This window comes from Halictus rubicundus, chromosome 15 (assembly GCF_050948215.1).
Source record: "Halictus rubicundus isolate RS-2024b chromosome 15, iyHalRubi1_principal, whole genome shotgun sequence".
In the NCBI taxonomy this organism is placed as follows: Eukaryota; Metazoa; Arthropoda; class Insecta; order Hymenoptera; family Halictidae; genus Halictus; species Halictus rubicundus.
In genome coordinates this window covers 5,574,895-5,592,789 of record NC_135163.1, presented here as the reverse complement: position 1 = coordinate 5,592,789, position 17,895 = coordinate 5,574,895, and the positions used below count along the sequence as shown (strand labels likewise).

Genomic DNA, 17,895 nt, shown 5'->3' with positions numbered 1-17,895 from the left:
GTGCCATGCGATTATTTTCAGCAATCTAACGAGTTGGTATCGTGACTCGCTTCTCCGTTATCAATTATTAATAGCTGTAATAAAATGCGTTTGCGCAGCGACGGCGGCCGCACTGGACCTATCCGAACTTTCGAGCAACAATTATCCATGATCGTCGATGGGTGGGAAATTGTTGATTGGTTGCGATCGTGGGTGGTCAATGTATCGTGTTTCTTCTCGTCGACCACTCTACTTGCGGCAGGGTACTCGGGAAGAGTGGCTTTTTCCGGACAAAACTATTTCAATCCTGGATCCTTTGAAGCGCTGGAATTCAAACGTGTGACGCTCGGCGTGCCGCCTCACGGGAATTCTTCCCAAGAATTACTGAGAAAAGCATTGAAAAACATTATTTGGAAGCATTATTTGGGACCATCATTTTTGGAACCATTACTTGAAACTATTATTCAGAACAATTACTTGAAACTATTATTCAGAACAATTTTTTAGAAAAATTGTTCGGAAAGATTATTCACAAGGATTATACACAAAAAATATTCGCAAAGAATATCCAGAAAATAATTCAAATAAATTGATACCAGGGACAGACTAGTTTCCATTCTGAAAATTTTTTTCGTTTGAATACCGCGCATTCCATCTTACTCCTGACGACTCCTCGCAAGTCCTCGCGAGTCCTCGGGAACGAGGGCGCGTCGCGTCGGCACGCGCGTCGCTTTCCAGCGGAACGCCCTCGAAAAAAAGAATCTGCACTGTTTTTTTCTCTCCGTCTTTTGCGGCGGCCTTCTCTGCCGGACCACCTTTACGAGCAATGGACGCGGTTGTCACACATGAGCGCGTGACCGACCATTTGGAGCAGCGAACAATATTTTTAGACCCCTCCTGCCGACACCCCCTGCCGTCTCCGCAGCCATCTCGTCTCTTCTCGACTAAAAGCCGGCTCGATACAACGATTTGCAAACTAAACTTCCTGGCTTCGTCCTCGGCCACCATGCTCCTCCTCCTGGACCACAGGAGAATTAGAAACCACCCCCGCAACATCCTCTTGCTGCCCTTTCAATGACCCATTGTCCCCAATAGTCCGACGTTTGTTGCAAGTTGCTGTTGACGCACGTCGATTTTTAGAAAACGACAGCAATTATTATTTGTTCTATTGAAATTCGAAAATGAGTTTCGGTTACCGCGATTGACGCGTTGAGTGTTGGACAATCATCCCCGAAAACTCGCGGAAAAGTAATTCAATTGCTCTAATGAACACTGCAGAGTTAAAGCCTATCGTTAATGATTGCTTCTGTTTCATGTTTCCTAGAATGAAGATAAGCTCAGAGGAGAGTAGCATCACTGAAGTGATGATGTGGTACACGGGCGTGAACGCGGCGATGCTGGATCACCTCACTAATCAGATCAAGGAAACGGATAACAGCGGTGTTTGGAGGTAAAGGAAACAGATTACAAAGGAAATTGCTAATTGTTAGAAGATTTAATAGCCAAAGCCTCCCATTGCAACAACGGCTTAATGGCCCTCCTGGCAATTTTTCCTCGACTTTGATAATCTCTACAGAGCTCAAAAAATTTTTTCCGCGACTCAAATCACAATAGACTTGAAGATTGAAGCCTCCCCCTCGCAATAATACCTTAAAACTCAACATAGGATTTTTCTTTACCATTTTATGTCACTTCGAGCCAAAAGAGTGCCGTATAGTACGCTTTCTACTCCTTTTATCAGCTTTGACCGTTTCCAGAGAGCTTCAAAAATTTCTTCCGTGACTCAGATCACAATAAACTTGAAGATTGAAGCCTCCCCTTCGCAAGGACACCTTCAAGCTCAAGACATTACTTTTTCACTCACCATTCTGCTATCTTTTGAGCCAAAATTCCCAAGATTCCCGACACGTCTGTTTTCATAGTAGAACAGCAAACGTTGGCACGCGATAAACGGTAAACAACAAGGTGTAGAAAAGCCGCGTGGTACAATGCGCTTCCCTCGGTTCCAGGTATCTGATAGCGTTTAAAAATTTGCTGAGGAGCATCGAGAGCCTGGGTATTGCTTCCGTGTACGGAATCAATTACTTCGGTCGTGGAATCCTTCTGGAGGAGAATTACGTTAGCTACGTACGCCACGAAGGTCTCGGACGTGATCTCCTCACCGGCTCTCTCACATACGTGCCGTCCCTCAAACATTTTTACTCGGAGCTCACCAACACCATGCCGGACTACGACAGAATTAATTCCAGGTACTCCGCGAACAGTAGCGAAGAAAGTTGCCTAATTCGAGGAGGTATTTTTTAATCGATCATAGATTCTACATGAATGGAAGAGAATTTTGAAATTTTGCGTTTATTGCTTCTACATTATATGTTTGATGGTACTGCTATGTATTTCCATTAAAACATTAGCTTTTTATATGTTTTTTATAAAAGGAACAGTCCTAGTATGCGGATGTAAGTATTCTCAATTTGGGATAATGCTTTGTAATGACAGTCTCGAGAAACTTTTTTTCTTTATTTTAATGGACTAGCTGTTAGACTGTCAGACTAACTGTCGTCTGTCGTAGGAGAGGCGAGATCCTGAAAAATTTGAAAAGGGAACCAAGCGTGGACGACGCGATCGCCTATTTCGACTCGATGGCGACTTACGTGGACGAGCTGCGGAAGCTTCAACGAGAGTTACGTCACATGATAAGGTGAGAAAAAATTGCAGAATCGTTGACTATAATGGTATTGCCATTTTCGGCCGAGCAACCTCGAGATGACCGTTTCACCCATCCTCCGACAGGGATTACGTGAACTCGAACCTGCAAGACGCGAGTAACAAAGTAGTAACCGGCGTTGCCATAGTCGGTCTGGTGCTGTTGATCTCTCCTATCATTATCGTACTCGTGCGTAACGCTGTGGCCACCATACAAGTGAGTAGAAATTGATTACGCTCCCGAAAATGTCCCTACTAAGCATCCATCCATGTTTTTCAATACATACTCTATAAAAAAATATATAGTTCGTGCAATTTTCGTTATTTTAACTTTCAAAAAATCAAACATATACTTCAAATGCAGATGAAGGTGTATGCAAAATCCCAATGCGAAAAATTCAGTAGTTTTTCTGAGAAAAATTCCGAAAAATTCGTTGAAAAACGGCCTCGAACCCGAATACCCTTTCCTGAGTGCAATTTCTGTAAGAAGGCTGCGTCACTGTTAAGATCTTTACGGTTCGGATGTACTTATTAAACGTTGATCTATTCGCAGTTATACGCGGCGAATTTGGCACAAAAGGCACGAGAACTGAAACAGGAGAAAGAGAAGAGCGACACGTTGCTCTTTCAGATGCTGCCTCCCAGCGTCGCTCAACAGCTGAAGCAAACGCAACAGGTACCCCGATAGAAAGTTCCTTAATGTTCGCCGCCTGTTCCACGATCTGTAAACATTTGTTTTCCCGTCTGACAAAAGGTGCCAGCCGAGTACTATGAGGCAGTGACCGTCTACTTCAGCGACATCGTCGGATTCACGGAGATCGCCGCCGAGAACACACCACTTGAAGTATGCTTCCGAGAATTTATTCGCCTGAAACTAAGCTAGCTGTTGCCCTAAATTTTCTGGATTCTTGGAATCTGTTTTGACCGGTTCACATCTTCATTTCTTCATACAGTGAAACCTTGATCTAACTAAGAATAAGCGCAATTATTTAGTGGTTTAATTGACGGTATGTAGTGCGCCTTCGGCCGCGTTGTCCTTTCCTATGTTCGGTGTTGTCGACGCGGTCACAAAAAAATAGTAGCCCTACACGATCTATGTCGCAGCACGGACCCGAGGATTGCGCTTAGATCAAGACTTTACTGTACCATTATCGTAGAAATCATAAAATGCCGCGGGACATAAGAAATGGATCACTTTTAAACGAGAAAAGAAATTCTATTTTCAAGGTGTTTGTTGTTTCTAGGTTGTTACATTCCTGAACTCGATCTACAAGCTGTTTGATGCTCGCATCGAGTGCTATGACGTGTACAAAGTTGAAACCATCGGCGACTCGTACATGGTTGCTTCCGGTTTGCCAGTTCGAAATGGTAAGAGAAAAATCTGAATTTGTTCTAAAAGAAAGGCATGATTCTACAGTATCAAGGATCGTAAATTAAGGAATCTGGAAACAATGTAAATTTCGGCAAAAATCATCTGCTCCGTAAAATTTGAAAATAGCGACATTACACGTGGCGGCAAAACGTTCAAACTGTTAGCCAAACTTCTTTACCCATTAACTGAAAATCTTCTGCTTGATGGAGAGCGACACCATGGTTATCGATCTATTACTGGTTGTCGGTAACTTTTGGCTGACAGCCGATCTGTTACCGGCTGTCGGTAACTTTTGGCTAACAGACGATCTATTATCGGCTGTCGGTAATTTTTGGCTAACAGTTTGAGCATTTTGCCACTACGCGGAATGCATTTTGCAACAGAAGCATTCTGGTAAAAAAGAAATACGAAAACATGCCGAAAAGTCGGTAAAACACGAACATCATCCCGGACACAATTGATTCGATTTTGAGGGGATTCTTTGAATCGATTTTAGGAAAAATTTAGTTAAAGTGAAGGTAAAGGATGAAAAATCGATAAAACTTGTTTTTATATTTTACAAATTTTATATTACATTGTACAATAGTTAAACAAATTCTAATTCTAAGCTGATTCTAGCTACTGGCTCGACATTATCCTCTACTTATACAGTATAAAATATAACATATTCCGCATATATAAAATTAAATTTATAAATGATTATAATAGTCCTCGAAGACGGCAATCGGGCTTCGGTGAATCATAATCACTGCGCTCAGTAACGATTGATAAATTGATAATTTCTATTTTAACACTAGGCTTACGGAGTATTAACAAATTTTTAGCCATTTTTTTTTATTATAATATACTCAAAGAAATAACTTTGTTGAATAATTCCTCATTGATGCATTTTTACATACATCCCAATATAAAAATATTAGAACGTAAACCTAGTGTTAACATTTTTAACAACTCCCTCTGTCATCGACGTTCATCAATTGAAGTGCTCAGAGCAACGAACGGTCAGCTCGATTTATATACATGACTGCCCACTTAGAGTTTTTAATCGTTCGGGGCAACAAACAATCACAAACGTCTCATGATATGACCGTTTGTTGCCCTGAGCTCTTCAATGATTCTATTGGCTACATTATTATCCAAATTATTTACTAAAAATCAAATATACGCTGCATACACTGTTCTCGGGTCCTGCTCAGAGCTAGACTTTAGCAAAAACATTTACACTCGACAGATGCAATTTACTCGCACACCTTTCCTCAGGTGACAAACACGTAACCGAGATAGCGACAATGGCGCTGGACCTGTTGGCAGCGTCCTCGGTGTTTCAAGTACCAAAGAGGCCAGGTGAACGGCTTCAAATACGAAGCGGAGCGCACACGGGACCTGTCGTTGCTGGAATAGTCGGCAGCAAGATGCCTCGTTACTGTCTATTCGGAGACACGGTGAACACAGCCAGTCGGATGGAATCCACTGGAGAAGGTAGCAAAGTTCCTTCGACATTCTATTATATTTACCGCTCTTCAAGAGGACTAATTTTCGTTACTGAACTTTATCTATCGTAGCCCTACGAATACACATTAGCCTGGAGATGAAGAAAGCTTTGGACGCCGTGGGAGGATTCAAGATAGAGCGTCGCGGTTTGGTAGACGTGAAGGTACAAAATTGACTGCCTCTGGCGAAAAGCGTTTGCCTCAACACTAGGTCGTCCCATAAGCTTCTCCCGTTTGCATTAATATTCGAGACATACCCTCAAACTTTATCGAAAAACTTCTATGCTGTCTTTCACTATTTTACATTTGATCTACTCGTAAATGCATACAACCCGCAGTTTACTAATGATGCAAATGGGTTAATAAGTTCGCTAGCAGCTTTCATTTCAGCAACAGTTTTCAGAGTTACACTATTTCATTAAATGCGAGTGGATCCTCTTGTAAAATACGAAAGAAGGTATAGTGACGGAAATTACGGAATTTATGGAACGACCTAACGCGTTTCACCGGGGAGCAGAGGATCTACGCGTCCGCTTTCGATCAGGGAATACTAACCGCTGCTCTCTTAGGGTAAGGGGTTGATGGACACATACTGGCTGGAGTGCAAGGACGGCGGGATCGCTAGGGCAGCGGAGCTGGACCTGCCGTCGTTCTTCGAGGACGTTCGACCGATTTTCATACGACGTTTACGGGAGGGAGCCACCGTCTGATGCGAGCCTTACTGCCGCCGGGACCTTTGGTATGTTAGCGACAGCTAATTCTTACTAATCAATCCTAAAAGTATCGCTTATTTCGACGCGTCTTTTGAATGTATCTGCATCGTTCTTGTACGTGTACTTTTTTTTTTTTATTTAAATTACAGAACTTTAGAACTGTCCCGGTTCGTGTGTCCCATATTAACAATGTTTACGTGGTAACTTGTAAGGAATTCTAAAAAATACAGTGGTTCAGTTTCCCCTATGAAACAGGATTATGCACCGAAGGTATGCGGTAATGGCGTTGTAGAAGGAAAAGGGTAGAGTAAGAGACAAGTCTGGCTACATTGTCTTCAAGAGAGGCCGAGCTGTCCCGTGACTGTGCCCGTCTCCCCCAGTCTGGCCAATGTAGCAGATTGGGAGATTTATTTTGGATATTTCAACCGTTTGCATTAGTTCTAACCTAGGAAAATTTTCTAGGTACCTGAATCGGCCGCCCACGCCCTACATCCGCCTCTCGCAACCGAACCTGATCGACACTTTGAAAAAGCCGAGTCAGGGTCGTAAGAACCGTCTTTCTCACCCGAACCTGCACATCACACCGGTGAAGCCGCCACCACAATCACAATCTAGTATCGAGTCGCAGGACACGGTGACCTTCGAGGGCACCTATTCGACGACCCCCTGCCCCCCTAGCTACTCTCCTGCCAGCCAGCGTAGCCGCTACTCGCAACCGAACCTACCGACGCTGTTGATCTCGTACGACAGAAAATCCGGCGGCGTTGGTTCACCGGACCGTCGTATCCGCATGTCCCAGCCGACCTTGAACTCGAGCTTCAGCGGCATCAACTTCGTCGGAATGAATCGCGGCACCAGATTGTCCTACACCAGCCTGCGAGCTGCGTCCGGGGACAACAGCATCAACGAAGGCGAAAGATTATCAGCGAAGAGCGTGCCTGGTTTCGGGGGTAGCTCTAGGGGTAGCTTGACCTTGGACCACGGTACTTCTAGGCTGTCGCAACCGGACGTCCGCAGGTTCATGCTGAGACACGAGGCTGCCACCGGGAGACGCGAACGACTCTCCCAGCCGACCTTGGTAACCGGCGACTATCACCCCGTCCGCGGCCAGCAGAGACTCTCGCATCCTTGCCTCAGCACAGGAACCCGGGATACGAATCTACCCGCCATGGTGTGCCACTCTCCGTCCCCGCCGCACAACAAGCACAAAAGATTCTCCCTAGCCGTGCACAGTAGCCAAAGGGACCGGTTATCGCAGCTAGACTTCGGCGCCAAGTACAGGAACTTGAAAGAGTCGTCCGCCAGCAAGTTTAACCGGGACAGGTTCTCGATCCCGGAGCTGCAGACGCAGAACGATCTCAGACTGATCGCGGGCACGCCGAAGCAACGGTTCAGCCTGGACAGCCAATTGAGGAACCAGGAGGTGATCAGGTCCAAGCTGTTACCTATCGCTAGCTCGCCGATTAGCGAACATCTGCACCCGAAGATAGACGAGCACGCGACCCTGGGCAAGATTAAGAGTCCTACCAGAGAGGGGTTGGAAAGCGTGCTGTTGGCGAGCGCCACACCAATTTTGCCAGCCTCTGAGAGACAGCTTCTGTCGACGGAGCTGTTGTTGAGCAAGAAAAATAAGCTAGCAACCGTACAACAGAAGATGAACAAGTTCTCGGTTCCACCGATCCCTACTCGCGAGAGGATGTCAGTACCAGAAATTCGGAATTCCAGTCTGCGACGTCTGCTGGATCCGCCTGCTACCAGACAACGACACAGCATCACGGGCAGTCTTAGGCAGAGCATCGTGTTCTTATCGAACAAACCGCTCGATTTTGGACGCAAGACGCCGAAGATGCTGTTCGAGGAAGCTCTCGAGCCATTCAAGAGGGACGAGAAGGAGGAGAACCGGAAGAATGAAATGGCGAACATGGACACGGCACTGGACATCATCGACGAGCCGAAACACGTGCAGAAACACTACGCGTACACTTATGAGAGCGCAGACGAGTGTTCCACGTTGCTCGGAAAGATCAGTATGTCCGCGATACCGAAGAAGAAGTATCTGGAGAGTAATTTTGATGAAAACGACCAGGTGATCACGACCGTGATCGAGACGGACGTACCGATGATCGCGGCCAGCCCGAAATACGGAAAGAAGCCGGTGTATTCGAGTGATACGCCGAAGTGGATCAGGAAATACTTGGAGAACGAGAGTCCTAAAAGCGGTAGAAAGGCGACGATTAATAAGGAGAAAGGGAATAGGAAGAACAGTCGAAGGAAAAGCTCGCTTGAGTCCATCATCGACGAGAAGAAGACGGAGAAGTGCCGCTCGAGGTCGATCTGCGGGGACAGGAGCACTACCGTGGTGAGGAACACGGTCGTACAAGCTGATCCGAAAAACATGAAAAACACATACGTCAGGATTTTACCGTCGGACAATGCTGTCAGGGAGAATAGGTACGAGGTCAAGATCGAGAACAACAATTGGAACGATGGGGATGTTCGCGGCTTGTACGACGAGGAGTGCGACGACAGCGAGTCCGACGATTCAACGTCGATTTAAGGTCGAACGCGTGATTAACAAGACCAAACTGTCCGATGCAGATAGGAAACGTAGTATACATAGATCATTCAGCGAAAATGAATTTGAGATTCCGGAAAGATACCCCCGAGCCAACGGACACACGAATTGGTGCAACGACCGATCAACCGAAACAGAGGACATGATTCTATTCCCGTCTCGTACGTAAACGGCAGCTCGAACTAGCCATGCACACTAGCCAAAGGAACCGGGGTTATGGCAGCTATACTTCGGCGCCAAGTACAGAAATCTGAAGGAGGAGTAGTCCACCGGCAAGTACAACCGGGATAGGTTCTCGATCCTCTGTCCCCCTAGCTACTCTCCTGCCAGCTAGCGTAGCCGTTGCTAGCAGCCGCACCTGCCGACGCTATTATTGATCTCGTACGACAGAAGACCAGACCATCGTATCCGCCTTTGGATTCAAGCATCAGCGGCATCAACTTCTTCGTCGGAATGAACCGCGTCACCAGACTGTCCTACACCAGCCTGCGAGCTGCATCCGGGGACAACAGCATCAATGAAGACAGAAGATCATCAGCGAAAGGCGTGCCTAGTTTCGGGGGTAGCTCTAGGGGCAGCTTGACCTTGGACCACGCTTCTCCCAGGCTGTCGCAACTGGATGACTACCGAGACACGATGCTACCACTGGGAGACGCGAACGACTCTCCCTGTCGACCTTGGTCACCGGCGACTACCACCCCGTCCGCGATCAGCAGAGATTGTCGCACCCTTACCTCGGCACAGGAACCAGGGATGCGAACCTACCCGCCATGGTGTGGCACTCTCCGTCCCCGCTGCCCAACAAGTACAAAAGATTCTCTCTAGACGTGCACACTAGCCAAAGGGACCGGTTATCGCAGCTAGACTTCGGCGCCAAGTACAAGAATTTGAAAGAGTCGTCCGCCGGAAAGTTTAACTGAGACAGGTTCTCGATCCCGGAGCTGCAGATGCAAAACGAAGATCAATAAATTCTCGGTCAAGAGGATGTTGGTACCAGAAATTAGGAATCCGAGTCTACGATTTCTGCTGGATCCGCCAAAACCAGTTAACCACACAGCATCACGGGTAGCCTTAGTAGGGCCCTTCAGGAAAGACGAGAAGGAAGGAAACCGAAAAACGAAACGGCGAACAAGGACACGACAGTGGACATCATCGACGAGCTGAAACACCTGCAAAAAGGTGGAAAGCGTGCTGCTGGCGAGCGCCACACCAATTTTGTCAGCCTTTAAGAGACAACTCCTGTCGACGGAGCTGTTGTTGAGCAAGAAAAATAAGTTAGCCACCGTACAGCAGAAGATCAACAAGTTCTCGGTTCCACCGAATTCCAGTCTGCGACGTCTGCTGGATCCGCCTGCTGCCAGACAAAGACACAGCATCACGGGCAGCCTTAGGCAGAGCATCGTGTTCTTATCGAACAAACCGCTCGATTTTGGACGCAAGTCGCCGAAGATGCTGTTCGAGGAAGCTCTCGAGCCATTCAAGAGGGACGAGATGAAGAAGGAGAACCGGAAGAATGAAATGACGAACATGGACACGGCCCTGGACATCATCGACGAGCCGAAACACGTGCAGAAACACTATGCGTACACTTATGAGAGTGCAGACGAGTGTTCCACGTTGCTCGGAAAGATCAGTATGTCCGCGATACCGAAGAAGAAGTATCTGGAGAGTAATTTGATGAAAATGACCAAGTGATCACGACCGTGATCGAGACGGACGTGCCGATGATCGCGGCCAGCCCGAAGTACAGGAAGAAGCTGGTGTATTCGAGTGATACGCCGAAGTGGGATCAGGAAATACTTGGAGTACGAGAGTCCTAAAAGCGGTAGAAAGGCGACGATTAATAAGGAGAAGGGGAATAGGAAGAACAGTCGAAGGAAAAGCTCGCTTGAGTCCATCATCGACGAGAAGAAGACGGAGAAGTGCCGCTCGAGGTCGATCTGCGGGGACAGGAGCACTCCCGTGGTGAGGAACACGGTCGTACAAGCTGATCCGAAGAACTTGAAAAACACATACGTCAGGATTTTACCGTCGGACAATGCTGTCAGGGAGAATAGGTACGAGGTCAAGATCGAGAACAACAATTGGAACGATGGGGACGTTCGCGGCTTGTCCGGCGATTTAAGATCGAACGCGTGATCATCAAGACCAGACTGTCCAAAAATGAATTTGAGATTCCGGAAAGATACCCCCGAGCCAACGGACACACGAATTGGTGGAACGACCGATCAACCGAGCCACGGAGGAAATGATTCTATTCATGTTCTGTACTTAAACGGCCGCTTGAACGTCACGGATTTTCGCGGACAAATTGATGTTCTGGCTATACTTTCTGAAACCGGTCACGCTCGATTGTGCTGGAATTTTGCAGGTGGCTTCATTTTGTATTGAAAATATGTTGACGAGAGGGATTTTTGTCGATTCAGAAAAAGGTTTAAGTTATTGCCCAGCTTGCCGACACAGCGCATCGTAATGGGCGGCCCTTTCAAAAGAAATAACCACTGTTTCACTAGAGTAGCATCGGTGCGAGAAAAGCGAGTCCCGGCTTGGCTCGTCTCGAACTCGGCTCGAATATTCGAGCTCGAAAGGGCATTTTTGCCAGGTGTTTACACCCAGAGTCGTGTGTCGATAAGACAGCGCGGGGTGAGCGGCTGGGCGAGGTAAATGTTTCCCCCGTTGCTTCGCAAAACCCTAATAAGGAAAGACACATAATGTATCATTCTCCCGCCATTGAGATGAACGATTTTTTTTTTTTTTTTTTTTAGAAACGCAACCGGTCAAGTCTAACTGTTTTCCTACCTTTATTACGCAGCTCTGCTCTTCATCACTCATTTCGCATACGTCACGCAGTAGCCCATTCTTCGGAGTCCTTTTGTACCACTCAACCAAAACATCGTCGACATTCGATTTCCAGTGCATAAATTCGCTGGATAGATCTCGTCATTTCACCTTCAGCTGTAACAAAACGAACAACAAACACGTTATTGTATATTTCTACAAACGCTTCTTTGAGGTGTGCCAAAGGCCAGTTTAAAGCGTTTTGGGTTTTCATTTTCTACCAACACTACTTCGCCAACGCTCACGCTAAAATTATTACTGGCTTTTCGTCTTTCGTGCATTAAAGCACCTAACTATTCGCTACGGAATCTCTGGCGTAGATCTTCTTTTAATCTTTGGCGGTGACGGAATCTTTTATCTAGTTGAGAATTTTCAACGAGCTCTAGAACTCCTACTTCTTTGTAAAAACATTGATGGGCTTAAAGGAGCTATATCCTGTCTATCATCGGACATAAAGGTAATCGGCCTTGAAGTAACAATCGCTTCGCAATCGAACAAAACTGTGAGCATTTCCTCATAATTCAGGCACGATTTTTTAATCGTTCTTCGTAGCAAATCGAACCCCGATAAAAACGCTTCTTCTAAATCTCCACTCGATTTTTTCTGTTGATACTGTTTTAGCTAGTCTAGCAAAATCTACATTTTTTCAACGTGTTGTTCATCCCTACGAAATTTGTAAATTATTCGAATAATTTATTCGGACTGGAATTAGAACGAATCATTTACCCCATCAGTGAAAATTTCCGGTTGAATTAATTTCATCAGCGTGGTTTCCAAATTTTCTATTTCTTCAATGCTTAGATCACCTTTTCTGTGTGTTTCTAATTTGTTACTGGCGTTAAAACAAAATCTTATTCACATTAAAACACAGACAATTTTTCTATACATTCCGAAAATCTTTCTGTATACCACACATTACTCTATTTGAAGCGCATTTTTTCAATTCTTTGTTTACTTTCTTCCTCGTTATATCTAAATTCATTAGTGGGCCATTTTTCAGATTTCATACGTAGCCGCTCCGGACCCTCCCACCATCTGGACATTAGCAAATTGATCTACGGTACATCCTCGCGAGGATAGATCGACAGGATTTAGATGTCCGGGCACATGTCTCCACTGCACGGAGCTTGAAAATTCGCGGATTTTCTTCATTTTAATGTAAACGAAACTTGCCAAATTACTGTTTCTGCGAAACCACGTTATTACTAGACTGCGGATGTTTATGCAGTTTGCCATTTTTTGTTGTCGAATTAATAAGAAACTGGAATCAAATGAAATCTTATTTTCAATGGCAGTAGCCTTTGCGGATCTGAAATACGTAAAAATCGTACTAAATCCTGTCGAATTTTATGTTCCAGCCTTTTTCGAAAATTTTTCGAAGCTACAAACGCATAAAGATCCGCAGTCCAGTTGTTACCTTAGACGAAATGCTCGAATAGCAGACATTACAACGACCTAATTTTAACGCATCGAAAATCGTAGAAGTCAAGCGGACTGCTATTGTTGCTGTTAATAATTCTAAGCGCGGAACGCTCTGCCGCGCATCAGTCGAATCTTTCTTTGTAGTTGCAACTCTACCTTTAGCTTGAACAAAATTTACGCTTACGTTAGAATCGCTTTCGATACGTAAAAAAAAACAGCCGCGTACGCAATTTCAATTTTGTTCAGGGGGAAACCTGAATTACAAACTTGAAAAAATTGATTTTTTTTAAATTCTTTTAATTCATGGAGGATATATTGCCAAAGTTACACATAGAAATTCGAATTAATTTCATAGATACAGCCGATTTAACATGCGCGTCGCACAGGATACGTTTACGGCAACGAAACTTCAAACTATTATGTTTGTTATGTTATGTTGTAGTATTATTTTATTTTAGACAAGAATTAATTTACTATTTCGGTAGCGAGGGCCTGCGGACAAGCGCCTATAACTCTGCTTCTAAGGTTTATTTATACTTAAAAAAAATTTCTGTATGTTGTAGAAATATTATATAATATGCCCTAGAAGTTTCGAAGAGATTGGTCTACTATTTTAGTTGGAAAAAAACTTCCGAAAATCGGCTCATTTTCAAACTTCTTATTCAGGTTCCCCCCTTAAGCTTGTTAGTCAATTTAAAAATTTCTTTTTCAATTCGTCATCGACTTCTTCGTCCTACGACAAATTTCGTGCCGAAGTTTCATGTAATAAAAATCGCGGACAAAGCACCACGGAACTCGCGGAACCGAGGGGATCGAAAATGCGATGCGCGATCGAAAGCATGCTTCTTATAGTGATTTTATCGTCCCGGAACATTTCGAAATTCGGGATATTTAAAGACACAGAGTATCCTGATTTTCATCTCACGACATACCTGACACTGCCGTTCGGTTTTCGGGTGAGCCGTCGTTCTTGTGCTCCCACCTTCGAAGGTCAAAGCTTCAAAAGCTCTTCATATTATTGATCAAAATGTCGGCCTCTGGATCACGACCTAAACATTTAATTATATTACTTAGATGCATGGCAATGAGAAGACCTAAAATAAAGGGACTGGACGTTACTCCCGAATACTACGCGACAGTGTCATAAAATTACTATGTCAGTCCTTTAACTGATCCACAAAAATCTTCAAAAATTCCTATCATCACGATCAAGGGATACATTGTTTTGTCGATATATGTCCAGAACACCGGTCTAACCAGTGACATATATCGGCCAGGAGATACTTTGATCTTTGCCTTGAGTGTAAACGTAATACGGGTCGGGTGTATCGGTGTGAGACCACTACTAATTCAATAATAAAACTTTTTTACTTTTCATTATATTCAAGTGAATATTATCGGAATTATATCATATTTGGTATCATTTTCATTGGAAAAATGCCACGGACATGTTGGTGAAAATCTCATTAAAAAAAATAATGAAAAATAAAGAAGTTTTGTTACTGGATTATCGGGCTATAACCCGCGGAAGTGGGGATAGTTCTGGGACTTTTATCGGCTAGATATTTCGGACATATATCGAGAAAACCCTGTATTTGCAGAAACGCTTTTCTAATATCAGAAAGTACACCTACATTACCACTTCTCAAGCGCAGTAAAATCGAAGGGACTCCGAGCGTTAGTTTAGACATGGAAAGGGCTGACTCTTCGCCGATGCATCGAAGAAAGGTCTCGTTCTGAAGGGCCCCCAGCTGTCCTTTTCTTCCTCGGGGACATATTCCACGACACCTTCCTTGAGCCACTCATTAAATATGGCAGCATACTCTTCCGTCCGTTTTTAGTCTCTCGATTGTAGTTCGTAGCCGTCGAATAGCCATAATTTTATTCTCATTCAAGGCCGGGTGGTTCTTCAGCCCTGGTTGCTTCACTTCGTACCGATCCTCGTCGTTTTTGAACAGCATTTCCAAAAAAGATTTCTTTTACTTTCCTCTGGTGTGACCATTGGCTAATTAATTCTCCACGACGCTAAACTATAAACCGTCCTGGCACGGTCGCCAGTTGCTTCGCTAGAGCAAGGAGGCGGGTAAAATAAGCGTAGTCTAATTAGAAACGCAAAGAGTTTATTGCGACTACAAAGACAATTTCACTTCAAATTGTTGACGGTTAGCGACTAAGTGGGAACGTAATTTGCCTGCTCGTTGCCGTATTTCGCCAAAAACTGTCCTCACGCTAACGATTCGCGACCGTTAACATAATTGAGCCACCTCGCCTGGCAACACGTGCCCTTCCAAAAGGACATTTTTGCCAATTATTTACATCTAGAGCCGTGTCGACAAGACAGCTCGCGAAGGATGAGGTATATGTCTTCCCCGTCGCTCTGCAAAACTCTATTAAAGGGAAAGCGCATAATTTAAATATAAAGCATCCCTCAGGTGACAGAAATTACTATGACCGAAGTTGCAGGCTTGGATTAGGCTTTTAGGAAAGTGGTTATTTGTTTTAAAAGGGTCGCCGATTTTACTGCGTTGTGTCGGTAGGGTAAGAAATAGCATTGAAATGGTAGAAATTTGTTTTCCGAACCGGCGAAAATCCTTCTCGCAAACATTTATTTTTCCAATTCAAAATGAAGCTGTTTGCAAAATTTCAACCGAATCGGGTTCGGCCGGTTTTTCGGAAGTTTCGCCGATTTTCTCATTCTAAACGATAACCGCAGGAACACGGACCACACGTAAATAGAACACAGTTCGATTAGCCTAAAGCGCGCACGTCGACAGCGATAGAACGAAGATCGACGAGAGCCCAAATCGAATTATTTTCTCATATTGTTGTAAATATGTATGCCGTGAAGTGTAATCAACGTAGAGGAATAACGGGGACGGAGAAGGAATATTAATATGTATACGTATAGAGTCGGTCGTGATAGTTTGCATTCACCTGTGATGGCTTTCAAACATTTGAAAAAGAGCACCGTGTATTTTTGCATATTTTATGAACTTTAATTCCTTGCAACAGTGTAACTGTTGGCTGGAACAACGTTGGATGATACAGAGTGCAAATTTTCAGGACAGCATGATGAGAAAAGCTAATAGATCTTAGCTACTAGATGTAGGATATCTCATATCCAACGTTGCTCCATTGTAATAACCGTTTTACACCAAATGGTAAAGAAAGGAACTGCATTTCATTTTACTTGACATCTTTATTAAAAACAAAGAGGAAAGCTTGATTTTGGATAGTTCCTGTTCACAATTAACGTTTAACACGTACATTCGAATTCGATAAAAAATCGTCAAATTAACTGAAATGGAATCCAAACAAATTAAAGTACACAGTGAACAGAAAAACAGGAGTCACGGAATCAAAAGGAAATTTGTCAGGACTGAATCCGTAAGGTAACCTCTGGCCATATACAAAACAAGTTTCTTATGTCCAACGGTTCTCCAAAACCTGAAAACTTAAAAAATCGGCTCTTAAACATAAAATTCCCATCCAGCGTTTCGCGATAAACGTTGTTCCAACAACAAAAATTCATTGTGAAAATAGTCACATCCAACATTGCTCCAGCCAATAATTTAAACATTGACGAAAATCCTCTTTTCTCGTACCACCTAATCGATTAATTAACTTCTATAAAATATACAAGTTATGCAATTTGCTCTTTTACTCCAAATGCTTAAAATTTGACCAGTCTATGCATACTTCTTTAACTGACTATACTACTCGATCTCACAAGGGAATGCTGCTAAATGTTCGTCTTTGATTTTAAGGAGTAGCAATTTTATATGCTACATACAGGTGTCTAACAGCAAATATAAATATAATCCTAGTTACCTGATAACTTTAAAGTTTAATATTTTTTCGACAATTTTACAACAACATACAAATGACTAACGTACAACATACATATCTCTATTGCTGTTGAAACGAAAATTCTAAGAATTAGTCTCGGGACTTCCGAGGTCTATATCTTTGTGTTACATAGTTTTGTTTAAGAGTTTATATCTTTAAGACTATCAAGTAACTACGACTAATATTTCATACAAATCATTATGGACATATACAAGCAGTGATCGTACAAGAGCTGGTTAAAATCAAAGTAGAACGGTTAGGCTCTTTCCCTTGTCAGTGTACCATGTTCATTCGAGTCGAGCCAAACAGCGTTGTTTGTATTGACGGTAAAGATAAGATATATCGTGTAAATACTCGAATTATATCCGGTTGTGCTCGCATCGTTAAGTATAACGCATCGGTCCATAAGCTTAAGAAAAGCTCGGATGCGGAAACTGCATTTTCTATAGTTTCATTTCAGATTCGTACTGGTACCGCCACGCGAACAAACACGGGCCAAAAACTAATGATGTACCAATCGTCGATTCGCCACGATATTGCCAGTACGCGTGTTAGAGAAATTTTTTTCTATTTCGGTTTCCTGTTCGATACTAGTCATCGATATTTTATGCAGCTACCGCTTAGAATTCCTGTTAACGATAACTGCACGAAATCAGCACAGAAAATTCAATATCAAAAGATAATCATAAGCATTTGAGAAAAGAATCTTTTGAACAGGCTAAGCCAATTAAAATTAGCACCTTGAATATTTCTCAAACTATAATGTAAATGATTAATTTAGGAATCACTTGAAAGTACATTTCGAACAAAAGTTACGCGATATCGAGAGAATCGCGTGACGCGACAACTCGTTTTTTACTGTCCTCAATTTTTATACAGATACATGAAATTGACACTGACATTAACTTTTTTACGAAACCCGCTGATTTATCGTTCGTATAACATCGTAATCCA

General features: G+C 43.7%; 4 protein-coding genes across 4 annotated transcripts in view; 3 read left to right on the top strand and 1 right to left on the bottom strand.

Moving 5' to 3' along the window:
- Positions 1-11,783, bottom strand: part of LOC143361485 (ester hydrolase C11orf54 homolog) — a 46,350-nt gene extending 34,567 nt beyond the window's left edge. Inside the window, exon 1 of the mRNA XM_076800911.1 lies at positions 11,632-11,783. Coding sequence (XP_076657026.1) covers positions 11,632-11,751 — 120 coding nt within the window. The 5' untranslated portion in view covers positions 11,752-11,783. The remainder of the gene's footprint in view (positions 1-11,631) is intronic.
- The window catches only part of LOC143361483 (uncharacterized), a 37,769-nt gene extending 24,851 nt beyond the window's left edge, over positions 1-12,918 (top strand). The window contains exons 5-15 of the mRNA XM_076800908.1: positions 1,304-1,429; positions 1,989-2,228; positions 2,549-2,677; positions 2,770-2,899; positions 3,236-3,358; positions 3,437-3,526; positions 3,927-4,050; positions 5,315-5,533; positions 5,617-5,708; positions 6,114-6,283; positions 12,671-12,918. Of these exons, the coding sequence (XP_076657023.1) occupies positions 1,304-1,429; positions 1,989-2,228; positions 2,549-2,677; positions 2,770-2,899; positions 3,236-3,358; positions 3,437-3,526; positions 3,927-4,050; positions 5,315-5,533; positions 5,617-5,708; positions 6,114-6,254 (1,414 nt within the window). The 3' untranslated portion in view covers positions 6,255-6,283; positions 12,671-12,918. The remainder of the gene's footprint in view (positions 1-1,303; positions 1,430-1,988; positions 2,229-2,548; positions 2,678-2,769; positions 2,900-3,235; positions 3,359-3,436; positions 3,527-3,926; positions 4,051-5,314; positions 5,534-5,616; positions 5,709-6,113; positions 6,284-12,670) is intronic.
- LOC143361484 (uncharacterized) lies at positions 7,048-8,832 on the top strand. The gene has a single exon (XM_076800910.1). It carries the CDS (start codon positions 7,048-7,050, stop codon positions 8,812-8,814), a length of 1,767 nt encoding a protein of 588 aa, XP_076657025.1. The 3' UTR covers positions 8,815-8,832.
- On the top strand, positions 9,049-11,445 carry LOC143361701 (uncharacterized). Its single transcript, XM_076801292.1, is given in 7 exon segments — positions 9,049-9,108; positions 9,223-9,460; positions 9,463-9,786; positions 9,830-9,956; positions 9,999-10,501; positions 10,504-10,619; positions 10,621-11,445. Coding segments are annotated over 7 exon segments (1,719 nt in total). The 3' UTR covers positions 10,972-11,445.
- Positions 12,919-17,895: the final 4,977 nt, after the last annotated feature.

Bases quoted from the DNA above. Each gene is read 5' to 3' on its own strand.
- LOC143361484 (XM_076800910.1), top strand. From the start codon at position 7,048: ATGTCCCAGCCGACCTTGAACTCGAGCTTCAGCGGCATCAACTTCGTC.